At 42.8% G+C, this 23021-nt stretch overlaps 1 protein-coding gene across 1 annotated transcript; it reads right to left on the bottom strand.

Moving 5' to 3' along the window:
• Window positions 1-224: 224 nt before the first annotated feature.
• On the bottom strand, window positions 225-21035 carry LOC110487363 (zinc finger protein 2 homolog). The gene is made up of 2 exons (XM_021559289.2): window positions 20458-21035; window positions 225-2347 (listed from the first exon to the last, which is right to left on the bottom strand). The coding sequence occupies exons 1-2, from the start codon at window positions 20795-20797 to the stop codon at window positions 1035-1037; spliced, it is 1653 nt and encodes a 550-aa protein (XP_021414964.2). The 5' UTR covers window positions 20798-21035; the 3' UTR covers window positions 225-1034.
• Window positions 21036-23021: the final 1986 nt, after the last annotated feature.

Raw genomic sequence — 23021 nt, 5'->3', positions numbered from 1 at the left:
GTTGCTTCCAGAGGCAGTTTGGAACTCGGTAGTAGTGAGTGTTTCAACCGAGGACAGACGATTTTTAAGTGCTACGCGCTTCAGCACTCAGCGGTCCCGTTCTGTAAGCTTGTGTGGCCTACCACTTTTTGGCAGAGCCATTGTTGCTCCTAGATGTTTCCACTTCACAATAACAGCACTTACAGTTGACCGGGGCAGCTCAAGCATGGCAGAAATTTGACAAACTGACTTGTTGGAAAGGTGGCATCCTATGACGGTGCCATGTTGAAATTCAGTAAGGCCATTCTACTGCCAATGTTTGTCTATGGAGATTGCATTGCTGTGTGCTCGATTTTATACACCTGTCAGCAATGGGTGTGGCTGAATTAGCCGAATGTAAACTTAAGTTAACAAAAAATGTATTGGTTCTGCAATGTTGAAAATACTATAAGGTGTGGAGACCATCAATTTCAACTTATTTTAGAAGAAATAGGTAATTGTTTAAGAAAAAGTACAATGGTACTAATATGTTTATCTGCAACTGAATCCAATCAAATTAATTTAGCAATATCCAAATCATATAACAAATCCAATTCAAGAGGTTTCAAGGCTGGAATCAAGAAATGCAAAATTCCATTAATCTATATAACAACTTAATATTATGTCACATGCACCGAACACACACATGCACCTTACAGTGAAATGCTTACTTACAAGCCCTAATCAACAACAAAAAATGAATATGAATAAGAAATAAAAGTAACAAATAATTAAAGAGGAGCAGTAAAATATTAAGACAGCCATCTTGTCCAGGAGAAGTACATCAAGCTGCCTCACTACAGAAACAGGAGATAGACTCCTGTTACTATACTGTGGTACTCTATAGACTAGAGTCCTGTCCAGAAACAGGAGATAGACTCCTTTTACTATGAGATGTTCTGAAACCTGTACACTTGTATACAAAACTTTTTTTTTTAAAGTAAACCTTTTTTGTTTAAGACTTCATATAAACAATATGATTTAATGCGGCATAAACAAAAACACAAATTCTCAAGTCAAAAACATAAGTCAGAACACAGCCTCTCTATTCTCTCATGTGATTTCAGGTCCTCTGACTGGGAAAATGTCTTTTCACATTGAGAGCAGTGGTATGTCTTCTCCTCCTGTGTATGTATTCTTTCATGCTTATTCAGATGCCTTAACCTGTTAAATGTCTTTCCGCACAGGGAGCAGTGGTACGTCTTATCCCCTCCTGTGTGTGTCCTCTCATGCCTTGTCAGACCCCCTAACTTGGTAAAACACTTTCCACACAGGGAGCATTGGTAAGGCTTTTCTTGTGGGTGTGTCCTCTCATGCTGTTTCAGGTTCACTAAACCCCTAAAATTCTTTCCACACTGGGAACATTGATAAGGCTTCTCTCCTGTGTGTATTCTCTCGTGAGTTTTCATGTTTACCAACCAGGTAAAAGCCATTCCACAGTGGGAGCAGTGGTAAGGCTTCTCTCCTGTATGTATTCTCCCATGTAATTTCATGGACTTTAACTGGGTAAATCTCTTTCCACACACGGTGCATTGGTACGGTTTTTCTCCGGTGTGTGTCCTCTCATGCATTTTCAAGGTCCCTAACCATCTAAAACTCTTTCCACACTGGGAACAGTGATACGGCTTCTCTCCTGTGTGTATTCTCTTATGCTGTTTCAGGCTCACTAAACCCCTAAAACTCTTTCCACACTGAGAGCATTGGTAAGGCTTCTCTCCTGTGTGTGTCCTCTTGTGTCGATTTAGGTTCCCTAACTGAGTAAAATTCTTTCCACAGTGGGAACATTGGAAAGGATTTTCTCCAGTGTGTATTCTCTCGTGTGTTTTCAGGCTCCCTAACCAGGTAAAAGTCATTCCACATTTGGAGCACTGGTAAGGCTTCTCTCCAGAGTGTATTCTCTTGTGTATTAATAGGTACCCCAATTCGTTAAAACTCTTTCCACACTGGGAGCATTGGAAAGGTTTTTCCCCTGTGTGTGTCCTCTCATGCCTATTCAGGTGATATAACCAGAGAAAACCTTTTCCACACTGGGAACATTGGAAAGTCTTTTTTCCTGTGTGTGTCCTCTCATGTTTCTTCAGGCTCCCTAACTTGGTAAAACTCTTTCCACAGCGGGAGCAGTGATGTCCTCCTGTTGCTTTGGGCGTCTCTGGGTCTGATTCCCATGAAGGACTCTTCCCTGGGTCTGGTTCCCCTGAAGGACTCTTCCCTGGGTCTGGTTCCCCTGACGGACTATTCCCTGGGTCTGGTTCCCCTGAAGGACTCTTCCCTGGGTCTGGTTCCCCTGAAGGACTCTTCCCGCTGTCAGAGGGAGAATCTGGTCTCTCTCCTGTCAAAGACAAACAGAGTATCTAGTTACTTAGTTGTCTACTGTGCTGTACTGTGTGGCCAAACTTGTGAAACATATAAGTCTATGATTGGTTCAGATTTGGTCTTGTTTGGGGGAGTTCATTAAAATAATAGCCAGTGTGAAAAACAGTGGTCACCAAGGCATTCCTAGTCAATCATCAAACATTTCTGTAAAAACCCAATGTGTTTTCCGTTTGCTCCAGCAGTATTCTTAAAGTGTATGTGAATTTAGCAGTAAAAATATATTTTAAAATATTAGTTTGATGAGCCTGGCCTACAAGACCCAGTTTCATCACCGCCCTCTCCCGAGGCTGAAAGCCCAGAGACTAGCACTTTGCCTGGGTGTGCGGTTTTGTCTGGGGGCGCTAAAATTAACATTCGAGGCCATCAAGCTACTATGCTCGGAGATAGTTTTAACTTCAACTGAGGTAGACCCGATTCAGACCCGAAAACAAGAGGTTTCTGATACTTTCAAAGCAGATTGAACAGATCTGTGAAACGAGACTGTGCCTGTTATTGCCTCACTCAAAACAACAGTTCCACACCATGATGATTGCAGCACATTACACCTGACGTGAATCGCTGAGGATCTGATAAAGGTGCAGGAGAGCTGTGTGAGCTTAGAGGGATTCTCTCTCTCTCAGCAATATCCTGAGACCGTTATTACATTTTTGGCCGATACCGATATCCAATATTTTGCCTTTTAAGTATTCTAGTATAGTTAAATAGCTAACACACACACGGATGCAGCGGTCTAAGCTAGAGGTTGACCGATTAATTAGGGCCGATTTCAAGTTTTCATAATCGGAAATCGGTATTTCTGGGCGACGTTTTTTTTTTTTTTACACCTTTATTTAACTAGGCAAGTCAGTTAAGAACACATTCGTATTTTCAATGACGGCCTAGGAACGGTGGGTTAACTGCCTCATTCAGGGGCAGAAATTTCACCTTGTTTTCACATTGTCAGCTCGGGGGATCCAATCTTGCAACATTGCAGTTAACGAGTCCAACGCAATAACGACCTGCCTCTCTCTCGTTGCACTCCACAAGGAGACTGCCTGTTACGCAAATGCAGTAAGCCAAGGTAAGTTGCTAGCTAGCATTAAACTTATCTTATAAAAAACAATCAATCATAATCACGAGTTATCATCAACCATGTGTAGTTATTACAAGACATTATCTACCCTGTCCTGTGTTGCATATAATCTGACTGAGCATACAAGTATCTAAGTACAGTGCCTTGCGAAAGTATTCGGCCCCCTTGAACTTTGCGACCTTTTGCCACATTTCAGGCTTCAAACATAAAGATATAAAACTGTATTTTTTTGTGAAGAATCAACAACAAGTGGGACACAATCATGAAGTGGAACGACATTTATTGGATATTTCAAACTTTTTTAACAAATCAAAAACTGAAAAATTGGGCGTGCAAAATTATTCAGCCCCTTTACTTTCAGTGCAGCAAACTCTCTCCAGAAGTTCAGTGAGGATCTCTGAATGATCCAATGTTGACCTAAATTACTAATGATGATAAATACAATCCACCTGTGTGTAATCAAGTCTCCGTATAAATGCACCTGCCCTGTGATAGTCTCAGAGGTCCGTTAAAAGCGCAGAGAGCATCATGAAGAACAAGGAACACACCAGGCCGAGATACTGTTGTGAAGAAGTTTAAAGCCGGATTTGGATACAAAAAGATTTCCCAAGCTTTAAACATCCCAAGGAGCACTGTGCAAGCGATAATATTGAAATGGAAGGAGTATCAGACCACTGCAAATCTACCAAGACCTGGCCGTCCCTCTAAACTTTCAGCTCATACAAGGAGAAGACTGATCAGAGATGCAGCCAAGAGGCCCATGATCACTCTGGATGAACTGCAGAGATCTACAGCTGAGGTGGGAGACTCTGTCCATAGGACAACAATCAGTCGTATATTGCACAAATCTGGCCTTTATGGAAGAGTGGCAGGAAGAAAGCCATTTCTTAAAGATATCCATAAAGTGTCATTTAAAGTTTGCCACAAGCCACCTGGGAGACACACCAAACATGTGGAAGAAGGTGCTCTGGTCAGATGAAACCAAAATTGAACTTTTTGGCAACAATGCAAAACGTTATGTTTGGCGTAAAAGCAACACAGCTGAACACACCATCCCCACTGTCAAACATGGTGGTGGCAGCATCATGGTTTGGGCCTGCTTTTCTTCAGCAGGGACAGGGAAGATGGTTAAAATTGATGGGAAGATGGATGGAGCCAAATACAGGAACATTCTGGTAGAAAACCTGATGGAGTCTGCAAAAGACCTGAGACTGGGACGGAGATTTGTCTTCCAACAAGACAATGATCCAAAACATAAAGCAAAATCTACAATGGAATGGTTCAAAAATAAACATATCCAGGTGTTAGAATGGCCAAGTCAAAGTCCAGACCTGAATCCAATCGAGAATCTGTGGAAAGAACTGAAAACTGCTGTTCACAAATGCTCTCCATCCAACCTCACTGAGCTCGAGCTGTTTTGCAAGGAGGAATGGGAAAAAAATGTCAGTCTCTTGATGTGCAAAACTGATAGAGACATACCCCAAGCGACTTACAGCTGTAATCGCAGCAAAAGGTGGCGCTACAAAGTATTAACTTAAGGGGGCTGAATAATTTTGCACGCCCAATTTTTCAGTTTTTGATTTGTTAAAAAAGTTTGAAATATCCAATAAATGTCGTTACACTTATTGATTGTGTCCCACTTGTTGTTGATTCTTCACAAAAAAATACAGTTTTATATCTTTATGTTTGAAGCCTGAAATGTGGCAAAAGGTCGCAAAGTTCAAGGGGGCCGAATACTTTCGCAAGGCACTGTATCTGACTGAGCGGTGGTAGGCAGAAGCAGGCGCGTAAACATTAATTCAAACAGCACTTTCATGCGTTTTGCCAGCAGCTCTTCGTTGTGCGTCAAGCATTGTGCTGTTTATGACTTCAAACCTATCAACTCCCGAGATGAGGTGTGAAAGGTGATGAAGTGAAATGGCTGGCTAGTTAGCACGAGCTAATAGCGTTTCAAACTTCAAACTTCACTCGCTCTGAGCCTTGGGGTGGTTGTTTCCCTTGCTCTGCATGTGTAACGCAGCTTCGATGTGGTGGCTGTTGTCGTTCTGTTGCTGGTTCGAGCCCAGGGAGGAGCGAGGAGATGGACAGAAGCTATACTGCCTACCACTGCTCTGTCAGATACTTAGATACTTGTATGCTTAGTCAGATTATATGCAACGCAGGACACGCTAGATAATATCTAGTAATATCATCAACCATGTGTATGATTGATTGTTTTTTTATAAGATAAGTTTAATATTAGCTAGCAACTTACCCTGGCTTACTGCATTCGCGAAACAGGCAGTCTCCTTGTGGAGTGCAACGAGAGAGAGAGGCAGGTCGTTAAATCGTTGGACTAGTTAACTGTAAGGTTGCAAGATTGAATCCCCCAAGCTGACAAGGTGAACATCTGTCATTCTGCCCCTTTTTTATTTATTTCACCTTTATTTAACCAGGTAGACAAGTTGAGAACAAGTTCTCATTTAGAACTGCGACCTGGCTAAGATAAAGCAAACTGAACAAGGCAGTTAACCCACCGTTCCTAGGTCGTCATTGAAAATAAGAATGTGTTCTTAACTGACTTGCCTAGTTAAATAAAGGTATAATTTTTTTTTTATAAAAAATAAAAAACAGCAAATCGGCGCCCAAAAATACCCATTTCCGATTGATATGAAAACTTGAAATCGGCCCTAATTAAATCGGCCATTCCGAATAATCGGTCGACCTCTAATTGTCACTCTCTAGGTCATGCCAGTAGGCTACAGTAGGTTGTATCTCTCTAGGTCATGCCAGTAGGCTACAGTAGGGTGTAACTTTCTAGGCCATGCCAGTAAGCTACAGTAGGTTGTAACACTCTAGGTCATGCCAGTAGGTTACAGTAGGTTGTAACACTCTAGGTCGTGCCAGTAGGCTACAGTAGGTTGTAACTCTCTAGGTCAAGCCAGTAGGCTACAGTAGGTTGTAACTCTCTAGGTCAAGCCAGTAGGATACAGTAGGTTGTAACTCTCTAGGTCATGCCAGTAGGCTACAGTAGGGTGTAACTCTCTAGGCCATGCCAGTAGGTTACAGTAGGTTGTAACACTCTAGGTCTATACTAGGTCTATACTACTCCTACATGGTGTAACAATACATCATGTAGATGTATATAATGAACAGACTAGGGCTATACTGCTCCTACGTGTTGTAACAATACATCATGTAGATGTATATAATGAACAGACTAGGTCTATACTGCTCCTACATGGTGTAACAATACATCATGTATATAATGAACAGACTAGGTCTATATTGCTCCAACATGGTGTAACAATACATCATGTAGATGTATATAATGAACAGACTAGGTCTATACTGCTCCTACGTGTTGTAACAATACATCATGTAGATGTATATAATGAACAGACTAGGTCTATACTGCTCCTACGTGTTGTAACAATACATCATGTAGATGTATATAATGAACAGACTAGGTCTATACTGCTCCTACGTGTTGTAACAATACATCATGTAGATGTATATAATGAACAGACTAGGTCTATACTGCTCCTACGTGTTGTAACAATACATCATGTAGATGTATATAATGAACAGACTAGGTCTATACTGCTCCTACGTGTTGTAACAATACATCATGTAGATGTATATAATGAACAGACTAGGTCTATACTGCTCCTACGTGTTGTAACAATACATCATGTAGATGTATATAATGAACAGACTAGGTCTATACTGCTCCTACGTGGTGTAACAATACATCATGTAGATGTATATAATGAACAGACTAGGTCTATACTGCTCCTACGTGTTGTAACAATACATCATGTATATGTATATAATGAACAGACTAGGTCTATACTGCTCCTATGTTTTGTAACAATACATCATGTATATGTATATAATGAACAGACTAGGTCTATACTGCTCCTACGTGTTGTAACAATACATCATGTAGATGTATATAATGAACAGACTAGGTCTATACTGCTCCTACGTGTTGTAACAATACATCATGTAGATGTATATAATGAACAGACTAGGTCTATACTGCTCCTACGTGTTGTAACAATACATCATGTATATGTATATAATGAACAGACTAGGTCTATACTGCTCCTACATGGTGTAACAATACATCATGTAGATGTATATAATGAACAGACTAGGTCTATACTGCTCCTATGTTTTGTAACAATACATCATATGCTACCGTTCAAAAGTTTGGGGTCACTTAGAAATGTCCTTGTTTTTTAAAGAAAGCACATTTTTTTGTCCACTAAAATAACATCAAATGGTTCAGAAATACAGTGTAGACATTGTTAATGTTGTAAAAAAAATTCAAAATAAATGTAAAAAAATAACCTTTATTTAACCAGGTAGGCCAGTTGAGAACAGGTTCTCATTTACAACTGTGACCTGGCCAAAATAAAGCAAAGCAGTGTGACAGAAACAACAACTTGTTCTTTAACAAAGCATTTGTAAACAGTGTTTTTGCATAACAATCAGGCAGTAGAACAACAATAATGATCACCCTCTTGACCAATCTTCCCCTCTTAACATTGGGTTTGATTCAGACCCTGTCAGTGTGCCAGGTGGACATTAGGTTTGATTCAAACCCTGCCAGAATGGTCAGAAATGTATTCCAAGGTCAGTAACTTATAACCACAGAACCACCCCAGACCTTTCATGCATGACTAAAAACACCTAAGTATTAGATTTACTGCCATGGTCTAGTTTGTCACTGCCTCAGACACCATTCACAATGCTGGCTGAGGTACGAGTAAAACATGACATATTATTTCCTAACCATTCACAATGCTTGCTGAGGTACGAGTAAAACATTACAAATTATTTCCTAACCATTCACAATGCTTGCTGAGGTACGAGTAAAACATGAAATATTATTTCCTAATTGTACAAATGTCAAGGCTTTAGCTCAATGGGCTTTTCCATTGTTAAGGAAAGCAGGGGAAGTGTTGTGAGTAACAGAACTGCCTGAGATGTGGGGGAAGGGAAGCTGCTCACTTTATTATTCCAACTGACATGTCAAATTCACAAATTCTACAGCAGAGTGTCTTCAGTGGAAAACTAACAATGACTCAATAATCCATGGCTTCTGGATTAAAGTTGGCTGTCAGAAGTACAATTATACAATGTAAAATTACTTAATTTGCCCGTCTGTATATTTCAAGACATGGCATATGAGGCATATGGCATATCATCTTAAATATTTTACTTAATTAAAACCTGGAAATCACCCAATCCTCTATTGCTAATTCAATAGAAAGATAAAATGCTTTATTATCTAAAAGTTGAAAGTGACGGAGAGAAATAAAATGGTGCTGTTGCGGGCGCTGGAGATGGGGCGGTGTCCTAGTGGGTCTGGGCAGGTGTGATGTAGTTATTAATGGAGATGGGGCGGTGTTCTAGTGGGTCTGGGCAGGTGTGATGTAGTTATTAATGGAGATGGGGCGGTGTCCTAGTGGGTCTGGGCAGGTGTGATGTAGTTATTAATGGAGATGGGGCGGTGTCCTAGTGGGTCTGGGCAGGTGTGATGTAGTTATTAATGGAGATGGGGCGGTGTCCTAGTGGGTCTGGGCAGGTGTGATGTAGTTATTAATGGAGATGGGACGGTGTTCTAGTGGGTCTGGGCAGGTGTGATGTAGTTATTAATGGAGATGGGGCGGTGTTCTAGTGGGTCTGCGCAGGTGTGATGTAGTTATTAATGGAGATGGGGCGGTGTTCTAGTGGGTCTGGGCAGGTGTGATGTAGTTAATGGAGATGGAGGTGTGTTCTAGTGGGTCTGGGCAGGTGTGATGTAGTTAATGGAGATGGAGGTGTGTTCTAGTGGGTCTGGGCAGGTGTGATGTAGTTAATGGAGATGGAGGTGTGTTCTAGTGGGTCTGGGCAGGTGTGATGTAGTTAATGGAGATGGGGGTGTGTTCTAGTGGGTCTGGGCAGGTGTGATGTAGTTAATGGAGATGGGGGTGTGTTCTAGTGGGTCTGGACAGGTGTGATATAGTTAATGGAGATGGAGGTGTGTTCTAGTGGGTCTGGACAGGTGTTATGTAGTTAATGGAGATGGAGGTGTGTTCTAGTGGGTCTGGACAGGTGTGATATAGTTAATGGAGATGGAGGTGTGTTCTAGTGGGTCTGGACAGGTGTGATATAGTTAATGGAGATGGAGGTGTGTTCTAGTGGGTCTGGGCAGGTGTGATATAGTTAATGGAGATGGAGGTGTGTTCTAGTGGGTCTGGGCAGGTGTGATGTAGTTAATGGAGATGGAGGTGTGTTCTAGTGGGTCTGGGCAGGTGTGATGTAGTTAATGGAGATGGAGGTGTGTTCTAGTGGGTCTGGGCAGGTGTGATGTAGTTAATGGAGATGGGGCTGTGTTCTAGTGGGTCTGGGCAGGTGTGATGTAGTTAATGGAGATGGAGGTGTGTTCTAGTGGGTCTGGGCAGGTGTGATGTAGTTAATGGAGATGGGGCAGTGTTCTAGGTGGTCTGGGCAGGTGTGATATAGTTAATGGAGATGGAGGTGTGTTCTAGTGGGTCTGGGCAGGTGTGATGTAGTTAATGGAGATGGGGCTGTGTTCTAGTGGGTCTGGGCAGGTGTGATGTAGTTAATGGAGATGGAGGTGTGTTCTAGTGGGTCTGGGCAGGTGTGATGTAGTTTGTATGATGTTGTTGTTTGTATGTGTATGTTTTGTATTGTTTATAAAATCTCAAATAAAATATAAAAAAATGTCCAATGCAAAGTAACACCTCACAGTTCTATTTTTGGAGTTATTACATAAAACCAATCAGAATTCAGTAGAATGCCAAATTCAGGTGTGAAGTAATATGGAGGACCAGCCTATTCGATATGATGTAGTTATTGATGATGTTGTTATTGATGACTACTAATGAGTAGCTATATATTATGCAAGGTGATTTGTAAATTAATCAGTCAGCAGCCACCTGCACTGTCGGCTGCCAAACCAATCAGGTGTTCGACAAAATTATTCTTCAGACGTCATTGATTACGTGCTGCTGATAATGTGACACTGCTTTCAATTATACTGCTTAGCGACTTCAGTACATGCCTCATAGCTCCAGTCTCAAACTGAACCCCGTTCCTGCTGAAGAAGAAGAGGTCTGCTGGATGGATAAAGAAGCTCTCGTGAAAGTGGAGGAGGAAGAGGAGGCTGTTACAATACAAAAACAAGTAGAGAGTGACGCTGTTACAGTGAAAGAAGAAGAGAAAGACGTTTCAGTTAAAGAAGAGGAAGATGCGTTCAGAGTTAAAGAGGAGGAGGAAGATGTTTCAGTGAAAGAAGAGGAGGGGGAGGTGACTGTCACGTCGAAAAATGAAGAAGAGGAGGGACCTGGATATCTGGGCCCGGTTTCACAAACTCATCTTAAGGCATCCAATGGTTCTAACGATGCACGGGCCCTGATTAACACTAGTAAGTACTGTCTTAAAAACAGAAGCACAAACTCTGCGGTTGTTGAACTGATATGTGGTGTTAAAGGGGAAATTTGCAATTGCTACATCCATATTTTGACTTTTAAATAATTTATTTATAGCCATTGATTCTTGAAGAATATAACACATGCCTCATGAGCTTAGTTCAACTGTTGTACCCCATCAGAACCCCAAATAAGCTTTTTTCTACTCCAATGTTTAGAAACAATGTAAACCAACAAAGTATAGCCTCAACATGGTTAAAACTATAATGTTGATATCATGGATGGTCAGTCCTTTCATCCATAGGTCTGGCTATGAATTTCTCCAGCCCCATCCATCATCTTATTACCAAAACAGTGGTGGAATTACAGCTTTGTTATTGGTTGAACTGCAGATTCGCTCTATAAACACAACAAAGTCCACCTTGTTCACCATTTGTTTGTTGGGATCCTTCTCCTGCATGGCTTCACTGCAGACTGTGGGACATGAACTACCATCTCCTCTCTACTCCTTCAGCTATTTTCACTGCCTCCATATAGGACACCTGCTGGATGGGCCCGATCATCCTAGCTACTGTGACAGCCTTCATCCGTACTGGGCACTCCAGGAACGTGATTCCCATTACAACATGCATCATCTGACTACGACATATTTATTCCTTCGACAAACACTTGCCACATGTCCAAACTGCAGCGGCTTCTGTATATCTCACTTACCCAGGTTTTACATAAGATGGGAGAACCACTTCAACAAACCACAGTAAAACCTTCCATCTATCATTCATTTTAATCAACGTGCGTCTACCTGAAATGTTTAACCTAAACCACACAAAGCTTTCTCCTTTTGCGCTGTTGACACACAATCAGAATCATACCGCTCCTGGTCACTCGAACCGATTCCACTTTACCCAATTCATCCTTCACCATCTTTGAGACCGTTAACAGGTCACCCACAAAAACATCCTTGCTGATGATTCCCACTCCGACCCTAAACTACCAACTTTAGACCTTTTCACTCCACTGTTCTTCACCATCGTCCACTCAGTCACCAACTGTACTCACGCCAAGATAATCCCTCAATGCTTCCTCCATTGCTCCTCCAGTCATCCCCCGGACTCCCTTGCTCTGTGCTGTGAAAGATGTGAGAGTTTGTGTTCTCAAAGTAGCACCTATATTGTTCTCATTCCAGCACATCTGTTGCTTCACGAACATTTCCTCCCTTTCGTCTGCACTACTTGCTGTCATTTCCCTTCCTGATTTCACTCTCTTGGATGTCTCCACCATGCTCCTACTCTGTCAGTAATTCCTCCCTGGTTTATTAATTGGTAGTCAAACAACAATATATTCAAGGTGATGCACATTCTATTCCACATCTGGAATTAGAATCGTCATTATGTTTCCATGATTTCAACAGTTCACCAGTTAACTAAGCCTATAATGTGGACACCAAGGATGTGGGTACCAAGGAACTTGAAGCTCTCAACGTGCTCCACTACAACCCCTTTGATGAGAATGGGGGTTTGCTCAGAGTTTAGTCCCAGGTTTCTTAGCTTAGTCATGAGCTTTGAGGGCACTATGGTGTTGAACGCTGAGCTGTAGTCGATGAATAGCATTCTCACATGGGTGTTCCTTTTGTCCAGGTCGGAAAGGGCAGTGTGGAGTGCAATAGAGATTGCATCATCTGTTGGGGGGGGGGGGGGGGGGGGGGGTTATGCAAATGGGAGTGGGTCTAGGGTTTCTGGGAAAATAGTGTTGATGTGAGCCACGTCCAGCCTTTCAAAGCACTTCATGGCTACAGACGCGAATGCTACGGGTCGGTAGTCATTTAGGCAGGTTACCTTAGTGTTCTTGGGCACAGGGACTATGGTGGTCTGCTCAGACTCAGACAGGGGATGAAAATGTCAGTGAATACCCTTGCCAGTTGGTCAGTGCATGCTTGGAGTACATGTCCTGGTAATCCGTCTGGCCCTGTGGCCTTGTGAATGTTAACCTGTTTAAAGGTCTTACTCACATCGGCTGCGGAGAGTGTGATCACAAAGTCATCCAGAACAGCTGATGGTCTCATGCATGTTTCAGTATTACTTTTCTCGAAGCGAGCATAGAAGTTATTTAGCTCGTCTTGTAGGCTCGTGTCACTGGCCAGCTATCGGCTGTGCTTCCCTTTGTAGTCTGATGTGGCAAGCTCTGCCACATCCGACGAGGGTCGGAGCCGGTGTTCCATGGTGTTCAATGTTCCCCAGGGTAGCAGTAATACGTTGAGAGATTTGTCAACAAAGGGTTACCCCTCCCATAGTTGGCTCATTATTGGGATTCATTGCTGATTCCTACCTGTAGCTCACTATGAAGTGTCTAGTGATACAGGTAAAGGGCCCTGTTGGAGATTGGTGATTGGTAGCGGAGTCGAGGGAACAAGCAGGGTTGGACACGGCCATGTTATTATCCCACACAGTGTCTGTGGGTCATATGAACCCCGTTCCTGGGAATTAGATTTGATTACAAATCGTCACAGTCTGTTACCACAGAAGGGGTCTGTTTGTCCCATTTCCAGCTAGGTTACGAGGTGCTTTGTGTAACGAAAGTTGTCTGGCACACTGCTTAGGATTTCAACAACTTTAAAAACGTATTTCTAGCATACAATCGTCGATGTTACTACTAATGGGAAAACAAGACAAAATATGACTATTGTTATTCACTTGACTATATTAAGACAAATGTCAAATAATTAACATTCATTACAGACGTCATTGTTTGTACAACATCATGACTACGCTGTTGGCATCACCTTTTTACAGTGGATTTTTGCTGTTGGGCCTTTAACCATCTGTCTGACTGTTGTTCACACAGGAGAGAGACGTGACTATCGTGGATCCTCTGGGGGGCCTCAACAACCTCATGATGCTGATGAGGCAGAGAAGTGTCTCTCCACGTCAAAACACCTCAAGAAACACCAGCAGAGACTCACAGGGAAGAAATCTCATTGCTGCCCTGACTGTGGGAAAGGTTGCAAATCTTCATCAGAACTTAAAATACACCAGAGAAGACACACAGTAGAGAAACCATACTGCTGCTCTGACTGCAGGAAGAGTTTCTTAAGATCAGATTCACTAAAAAGACACATGAGAGTTTACACTGGAGAGAAACCTTATAGCTGTGATCAATGTGGGAAGAGTTTTCCTTCATCTAGCCAGCTGACTTCACACCAGAGAATACACACATGAGAGAAACCTTATAGCTGTGATCACAATGTTGAATGTTTAACATTGTAGTAGGAGTATTTGAATGATGTCACAATGTAGAATGTTTTAACATTGTAGTAGGAGTATTTTAATGATGTTCTACCTTATCGTTTGCCCTGTTCAATTGATTGCAGCATGATATGGATATTAGCCTCAGGGGAAAATCCAGGCTCTGAATTGAAAGGGTACCCTTGAACAATAAGTGACTAACAAAAAAAAAGCTGTGTTACACTTACTGCGTTGGTGACCTACTTGAATCAAAATGCAACACTTCAAAATGTAGCTAGCTGTTTTCTACAAGTTGAAAAAGCTGCTTGTTTAAAAAAATACATGTCATGAGGAAGGTGAGGGATCAGCCCAGAACTACACGGCAGGACCTGGTCAATGACCTGAAGAGAGCTGGGACCACAGTCTCAAAGAAAACTATTATTAACACACTACAACGTCATGGATTAAAATCCTGCAGCGCACGCAAGGTCCCCCTGCTCAAGCCAGCGCATGTCCAGGCCCGTCTGAAGTTTGCCAATGACCATATGGATGATCCAGAGGCGGAATGGCAGAAGGCCATGTGGTCTGATGAGACAAAAATAGAGCTTTTTGGTCTAAACTCCACTCGCCATGTTTGGAGGAAGAAGAAGGATGAGTACAACCCCAAGAACACCATCCCAACCGTGAAGCATGGAGGTGGAAACATCATTCTTTGGGGATGCTTTTCTGCAAAGGGCACAGGACGACTGCACCGTATTGAGGGGAGGATGGATGGGGCCATGTATCGCGAGATCTTGGCCAACAACCTCCTTTCCTCAGTAAGAGCATTGAAGATGGGTCGTGGCTGGGTCTTCCAGCATGACAACGACCCGAAACACACAGCCAGGGAATCTAAGGAGTGGCTCCGTAAGAAGCATCTCAATGTCCTGGAGTGGCCTAGCCAGTCTCCAGACCTGAACCCAATAGAAAATCTTTGGACGGAGCTGAAAGTCCGCATTGCCCAGCGACAGCCCCGAAATCTGAAGGATCTGGAGAAGGTCTGTAATGGGCCAAAATCCCTGCTGCAGTGTGTGCAAACCTGGTCAAGAACTACAGGAAATGTATGATCTCTGTAATTGCAAACAAGGTTTCTGTACCAAATATTAAGTTCTGTTTTTCTGATGTATCAAATACTTATGTCATGCAATAAAATGCAAATTAATTACTTAAAAATCATACAAAGTGATTTTCTGGATTTTTGTTTTAGATTCCGTCTCTCACAGTTGAAGTGTATCTATGATAAAAAATGACAGACCTCTACATGCTTTGTAAGTAGGGAAACCTGCAAAATCGGCAGTGTATCAAATACTTGTTCTCCCCACTGTATGTAAATAAGGTATCTGTTTTTTATTTTTAATAAATGTGATATTTTTTCTCCAAATCTATTTTCTCTATCTCATTACGGGGTATTGTGTGTAGATTGATGAGGATTTGTATTTTTTTAATCCATTGTAGAATAAGGCTGTAAACGTAACAAAATGTGGAAAGACTTAAGTGACAAAAAAAAGGGGGTTAAAGACATTAAAAAATATATAGATATCATTTTTCTATCTCTCTTAGATTCAGGACAGACACTTCAGAACAAACTTCCTTTAGATGTTTTGGCGGAAACAATGTTACTATGGTTACTGCTGTACCATGTAGTGAATGTTATGCAATGCATTAGTATATGGGTTATAGCAGTATGGCCAAATATTTTTTGTTGATACGTCCATGGGTCTTACAGTTCAAAATCAAATAGTCAAATTGTCCTTGGTATAACCTTCTTAAAACAGTACAATACAGGGGAAGCCCTTCATGTTGTTTAAACCTTCTTAAAACAATTCCAAATAACTTAGAAGAACCCCCCCCCAAACAGGGCTTAGACTGTAATGGGTTAAAACTATCTGAGACTTACATTATTCTGAGACTAGTTATCCTGGGGAATAGTTTCAATACATTTGCAAAAAATCTAAACCTGTTTTTGCTTTGGCATCATGGGGTAATGTGATGTCATTATGGGGCATTGTGATGTAATTATGGGGTATTGCGATACATTTTAAAATAAAGGGATGCACCGATATCACATTTTTGGCCAATACTGATATCCAATATTTTCCTTGCCCCAAAAAATGATACCGATATATAAAAATGTAGAGGACTTTTAAGCATTCTAGTACATCATTCTAATAGTTAACACACACACGGACGTAGCGGTCTAAGCCACTGCATCTCAGTGCAAGAGGCGTCACTACAGTCCCTGGTTCGAATCCAGGCTGTATCACATTCGGCCGGGATTGGGAGTCTCACAGTAGTTGTCTGTTATTGGTGTAGAGTGGACGACAAAGGAGAGGGATCCCACATGTGGATAGGAAGATAAATCATTATTATTACTGGAAAATATTCATTTAAAATCCAGGAATTTTACAACTTTAGCACTCTAGGTCATGACAGTAGGGTACAGTAGGTTGTATCTCTCTAGGTCATGACAGTAGGCTACAGTAGGTTGTATCTCTCTAGGTCATGCCAGTAGGCTATAGTAGGTTGTGCCTCTCTAGGTCATGCCAGTAGGTTACAGTAGGTTGTAACTCTCTAGGCCATGCCAGTAGGTTACAGTAGGTTGTAACTCTCCAGGTCATGCCAGTAGGTTACAGTAGGTTGTAACTCTCTAGGTCAAGCCAGCCGGCTACAGTAGGTTGTATCTTTTTTTCAAGCAGAAATTTGCTTCCTGCAACACTAACTCAAAAAAGTTCTGGGACACTGTAAAGTCCATGGAGAATAAGAACACCTCCTCCCAGCTGCCCACTGCACTGAAGATAGGAAATACTGTCACCACTGATAAATCCACTATAATTGAGAATTGAGAATTTCAATAAGCATTTTTCTACGGCTGGCCATGCTTTCCACCTGGCTACTCCTACCCCGGTCAACAGCACCCCCCACAGCAACTCGCCCAAGCCTTCCCCATTTCTCCTCCCAAATCCAGTCAGCTGATGTTCTGAAAGAGCTGCAAAATCTGGACCCCTACAAATCAGCCGGGCTAGACAATCTGGACCCCTTCTTTCTAAAATTATCTGCCGAAATTGTTGCCACCCCAATTACTAGCCTGTTCAACCTCTCTTTCGTGTCGTCTGAGATTCCCAAAGATTGGAAAGCAGCTGCGGTCATCCCCCTCTTCAAAGGGGGGGGGACACTCTTGACCCAAACTGCTACAGACCTATATATATCCTACCCTGCCTTTCTAAGGTCTTCGAAAGCCAAGTCAACAAACAGATTACCGACCATTTCGAATCTCACCATACCTTCTCTGCTATGCAATCTGGTTTCAGAGCTGGTCATGGGTGCACCTCAGCCACGCTCAAGGTCCTAAACGATATCTTAAACGCCATCGATAAGAAACATTACTGTGCAGCCGTATTCATTGATCTGGCCAAGGCTTCCGACTCTGTCAATCACCACATCCTCATCGGCAGACTCAACAGCCTTGGTTTCTCAAATGATTGCCTCGCCTAGTTCGCCAACTACTTCTCTGATAGAGTTCAGTGTGTCAAATCGGAGGGTCTGCTGTCCAGACCTCTGGCAGTCTCTATAGGGGTGCCACAGGGTTCAATTCTTGGACCGACTCTCTTCTCTGTATACATCAATGATGTCGCTCTTGCTGCTGGTGAGTCTCTGATCCACCTCTACGCAGACGATACCATTGTGTATACTTCTGGCCCTTCTTTGGACACTGTATTAACAACCCTCCAGGCTTCCTATTTTGCAACAAAGCATCCTTCACTCATGCTGCCAAACACATCCTTGTAAAACTGACCATCCTACCAATCCTCGACTTCGGCGATGTCATTTACAAAATTGCCTCCAATACCCTACTCAACAAATTTGATGCAGTCTATCACAGTGCAAACCGTTTTGTCACCAAAGCCCCATATACTACCCACCACTGCGACCTGTACGCTCTCGTTGGCTGGCCCTCGCTTCATACTCGTCGCCAAACCCACTGGCTCAATGTCATCTACAAGACCCTGCTAGGTAAAGTCCCCCCTTATCTCAGCTCGCTGGTCACCATAGCATCACCCACCTGTAGCACGCGCTCAGGCAGGTATATCTCTCTGGTCACCCCAAAACCAATTATTTCTTTGGCCGCCTCTCCTTCCAGTTCTCTGCTGCCAATGACTGGAACGAACTACAAAAATCTCTGAAACTGGAAACACTTATCTCCCTCACTAGTTTTAAGAGACAACTCTAAATCAAATCAAATCAAATTTTATTTGTCACATACACATGGTTAGCAGATGTTAATGCGAGTGTAGCGAAATGCTTGTGCTTCTAGTTCCAACAATGCAGTAATAACAAGTAATCTAACTAACAATTCCAAAACTACTGTCTTGTACACAGTGTAAGGGGATAAAGAATATGTACATAAGGATATATGAATGAGTGATGGTACAGAGCAGCATAGGCAAGATACAGTAGATGGTATCGAGTACAGTATGTACAAATGAGATGAGTATGTAAACAAAGTGGCATAGTTTAAAGTGGCTAGTGATACATGTATTACATAAGGATACAGTCGATGATATAGAGTACAGTATATACGTATGCATATGAGATGAATAATGTAGGGTAAGTAACATTATATAAGGTAGCATTGTTTAAAGTGGCTAGTGATATATTTACATCATTTCCCATCAATTCCCATTATTAAAGTGGCTGGAGTTGAGTCAGTGTCAGTGTGTTGGCAGCAGCCACTCAGTGTTAGTGGTGGCTGTTTAACAGTCTGATGGCCTTGAGATAGAAGCTGTTTTTCAGTCTCTCGGTCCCAGCTTTGATGCACCTGTACTGACCTCGCCTTCTGGATGATAGCGGGGTGAACAGGCAGTGGCTCGGGTGGTTGATGTCCTTGATGATCTTTATGGCCTTCCTGTGACATCGGGTGGTGTAGGTGTCCTGGAGGGCAGGTAGTTTGCCCCCGGTGATGCGTTGTGCAGACCTCACTACCCTCTGGAGAGCCTTACGGTTGAGGGCGGTGCAGTTGCCATACCAGGCGGTGATACAGCCCGCCAGGATGCTCTCGACTGTGCATCTGTAGAAGTTTGTGAGTGCTTTTGGTGACAAGCCGAATTTCTTCAGCCTCCTGAGGTTGAAGAGGCGCTGCTGCGCCTTCTTCACGATGCTGTCTGTGTGAGTGGACCAATTCAGTTTGTCTGTGATGTGTATGCCGAGGAACTTAAAACTTGCTACCCTCTCCACTACTGTTCCATCGATGTGGATAGGGGGGTGTTCCCTCTGCTGTTTCCTGAAGTCCACAATCATCTCCTTAGTTTTGTTGACGTTGAGTGTGAGGTTATTTTCCTGACACCACACTCCGAGGGCCCTCACCTCCTCCCTGTAGGCAGTCTCGTCGTTGTTGGTAATCAAGCCTACCACTGTTGTGTCGTCCGCAAACTTGATGATTGAGTTGGAGGTGTGCGTGGCCACGCAGTCGTGGGTGAACAGGGAGTACAGGAGAGGGCTCAGAACGCACCCTTGTGGGGCCCCAGTGTTGAGGATCAGCGGGGAGGAGATGTTGCAGCTCACAGATTACTGCACCTGTACATAGCCCACCTATAATTTAGCCCAAACAACTACCTCGTTCACTACTGTATTTATTTATTTTGCTCCTTTGCATCCCATTATTTTTATTTCTACTTTGCACATTCTTCAGTAGGTTGTATTCAAGTGGAAACAATTATCAACACAATGTGGAAAGTGTCGAATTTGGTCAACAACAAAATTAATGGCTTATTTTCTACGTGAGGTTTACTTGATCCAACAGAAGTTTCGTAATGCTTAAGTTGTTATGTGGACACGTGACATACCAACAACTTTGATAAAAACACTATAGGAGTTGTCTCCAGATTGCTATGCATATTCATGCAAGCAGCTTAGCATCTCTCTCCATTGAATACAGGCGGTTGACGTCAACAACCCTCATAGAATATAAACAATAGATGACAATAATAAGAAGTATCCACCAATCCAAAGACAGGGTAGCGGGAGATAGACAACCCGCAGTGCCGTTTTGTGGACAACGTCTCCCCTTGTTAGGGCAGAGACACATCTTGTCAGTATATCCATCATCTTTGGTGTAGCCAACCCAACTCTCGCATGGACCTATTGGGGGGCACGGTGTGTAGTAAATCTTCACTACACGAAAATCACTACATGCCGTGCCCCCCAGTCTGCGGTCAGCAGATAGACCCTTCTCAAATATATATGTTAAGTCATTTTTTGGAAACCGAAAGGAGAAAACAAGGGGTGGCAACAAATTGAATGCGGTACTTACTGGTGTTAATCAGATCTCCTATCTCCACCTCTTCGTCTTTCAATGTGACAGTAATCTCCCCTTCCTTCTTCACTCCAAAAACTGCATCCTCTTTCTCTTCCTCCTCTTCTTTTACTGTGACATCCTCTTCCTCTTTCACTCTGAACGAGTCTTCCTCTTCTTTCACTGAAACATATTTCTCTTCTTTCACTGTAACAGCCTCAGCCTCGACTTCTTGTTTTACTGTGACATCCTCCTCTTCCTTCTCCTCTTTCACGACAATGTTCAGTCCCAGAGCTTCTTTCTCCGTCCAGCGGACCCCCTCTTCTTTAACAGGAGGGGAGTAGTTTAGGGAGCTCATGTTCGGGGATGTTAGCTAGCTAGCAGTAGCAACTAGGCTAGTGCTAACTTAATCAGCCAGCTACTATAGCTGACTAATACAAAATAATGTAATATGAAAATAAATAGGTTAACAAGTAGATACGACAGAGGTGTGTCTAAAACACAGTAGCTAATATACACCGAAAGCGTATAATTAGCTTGAATCTTTCGGCTATTTTGGCCAGCAAGCTACCGAGGTGGTTGACGAACTGTTTCTGAAGAACCGTCCACTAGATTATACGTCACGCCGGTAGCGTCGCCTGAAAGACACACATCGCCGTCTGCTGACTGGAGGGGAAACGCAGTTGAGATAACTATTTTATTTTCACACTAAGATTATTTTAAATGGTTTTAATTTACTTTTTTTTTTTTTACTTTAGTTTACAGCGCATTCGGAAAGTATTCAGACCCCTTGACTTTTTCCACATTTTGTTGGATTAATTACAGCCTTGTTCTAAAATGGATTAAATAGAAAATGTTCCTTATCAATCTACACAAAACATAATGACAAAGTGAAAGCAGGTTTTTCGAAATGATCTGAAAATTAATACAAATAAAAAACAGAAATACCTTATTTACATAAATATTCAGACCCTTTGCTATGAAGCATTATACAGACATATTCAATCTCTCCCTATCCCAGTCTACTGTTCCCACATGCTTCAATATGTCCACCATTGTTCCTGTACCCAATATATATTTTTATTTAACCTTCATTTAACTAGGCAAGTCAGTTGAGAACAAATTCTTATTTACAATGACGGCCTACCCCGGCCAAACCTGGACGATGCTGAGCCAATTGTTAGCCGCCCTAATCACACTCCCAATCACAGCCAGATGTGATTCAGTTTTTGAACCAGGGACTGTAGTGATGCCTCTTGCACTGAGATGCAGTGCCTTAGACCGTTGTGCCACTCGGGAGCCCATAAAGCAAAGGTAACTGAACTAAATGACTATCGCCATGTAGAACTCACTTCCGTCATCATGAAGTGCTTTGAGAGACTAGTCAAGGATCATATCACCTCCACCTTACCTGTCACCCTAGACCCATTTCAATTTGATTACCGCCCCATTAGATCCACAGAAGATGCAAGCGCCATCACACTGCCCTATCCCATCTGGACAAGAGGAATACTTATGTAAGAATGCTGTTCATTGACTATAGTTCAGAATTCAACACCATAGTCCCCTCCAAGCTCTTTATTAAGCTGGAGGCCCTGGGTCTGAACCCAACCCTGTGTAACTTCATCCTGGACTTCCTGACGGGCCACCCCCAGGTGGTGAAGGTAGGAACAAAACACCTCCACTTCGCTGATACCCACAAGGAAGGGTGCTCAGCCCCCTCCTGTACTTCCTGTTCACCTATGGCTGCGTGGCCACGCAAGCCTCAATCATCAAGTTTGCAGATGACACAACAGTAGTAGGCCTGATTACCAGCAATTATGAGACAGTCTACAGGGCGGAAGTGAGGGCCCTGGGAGTGTGGTGCCATAAAAATAACCTCTCACCAAACATCAACAAAACTAAGGAGATGATTGTGGACTTCAGGAAACAGCAGAGGGAGTACCCCCCATCCACATCGATGGGACCGCAGTGGAGAAGGTGGAAAACTTCAGGTTCCTCGGCGTACACATCACTGACAAACTGAAATGGTCCACCAAAAAGACAGTGTGGTGTAGAATGCGCAACAGCGACTCTTCAACCGCAGGAAGCTGAATAAATTTAGCTAGGCACCTAAAACCCTCACAAACTTTTACAGGTGCACAATTGAGAGCACCCTGTCAGGCTGTACCACCGCCTGGTACGGCAACTGCACCGCCGGCAACTGCACCCCCCCCGGTGATGCGGTCTGCCCAACACATCACCGGGGGCAAACTACCTGCCCTCCAGGACATCTTCAGCAGCCGATGTCACAGGAAGGCCAAAAAGATCATCAAGGACAACAACCACCCGAGCCACTGCCTGTTCACCCCGTTATCATCCAGAAGACAAGGTCAGTGCCGGTACATCAAAGCTGGGACAGAGAGACTGAAAAACAGCTTCTATCTCAAGGCCGTCAGACTGTTAAATACTGTTTAATAGCCATCAGTAGCACATTAGAGGCTGCTGCCTATATACATAGACTTGGAATCACTGGCCATTTTAAAAATGGAACACTAGTCACTTTAATAATGTTTACATATTTTGCATTACTCATCTCATAT

Source organism: Oncorhynchus mykiss, chromosome 13 (genome assembly GCF_013265735.2).
Source record: "Oncorhynchus mykiss isolate Arlee chromosome 13, USDA_OmykA_1.1, whole genome shotgun sequence".
Classification (NCBI taxonomy): domain Eukaryota; kingdom Metazoa; phylum Chordata; class Actinopteri; order Salmoniformes; family Salmonidae; genus Oncorhynchus; species Oncorhynchus mykiss.
Note: the sequence above shows the minus strand (reverse complement) of the source record. Positions and strands in the feature narration are given on the sequence as shown.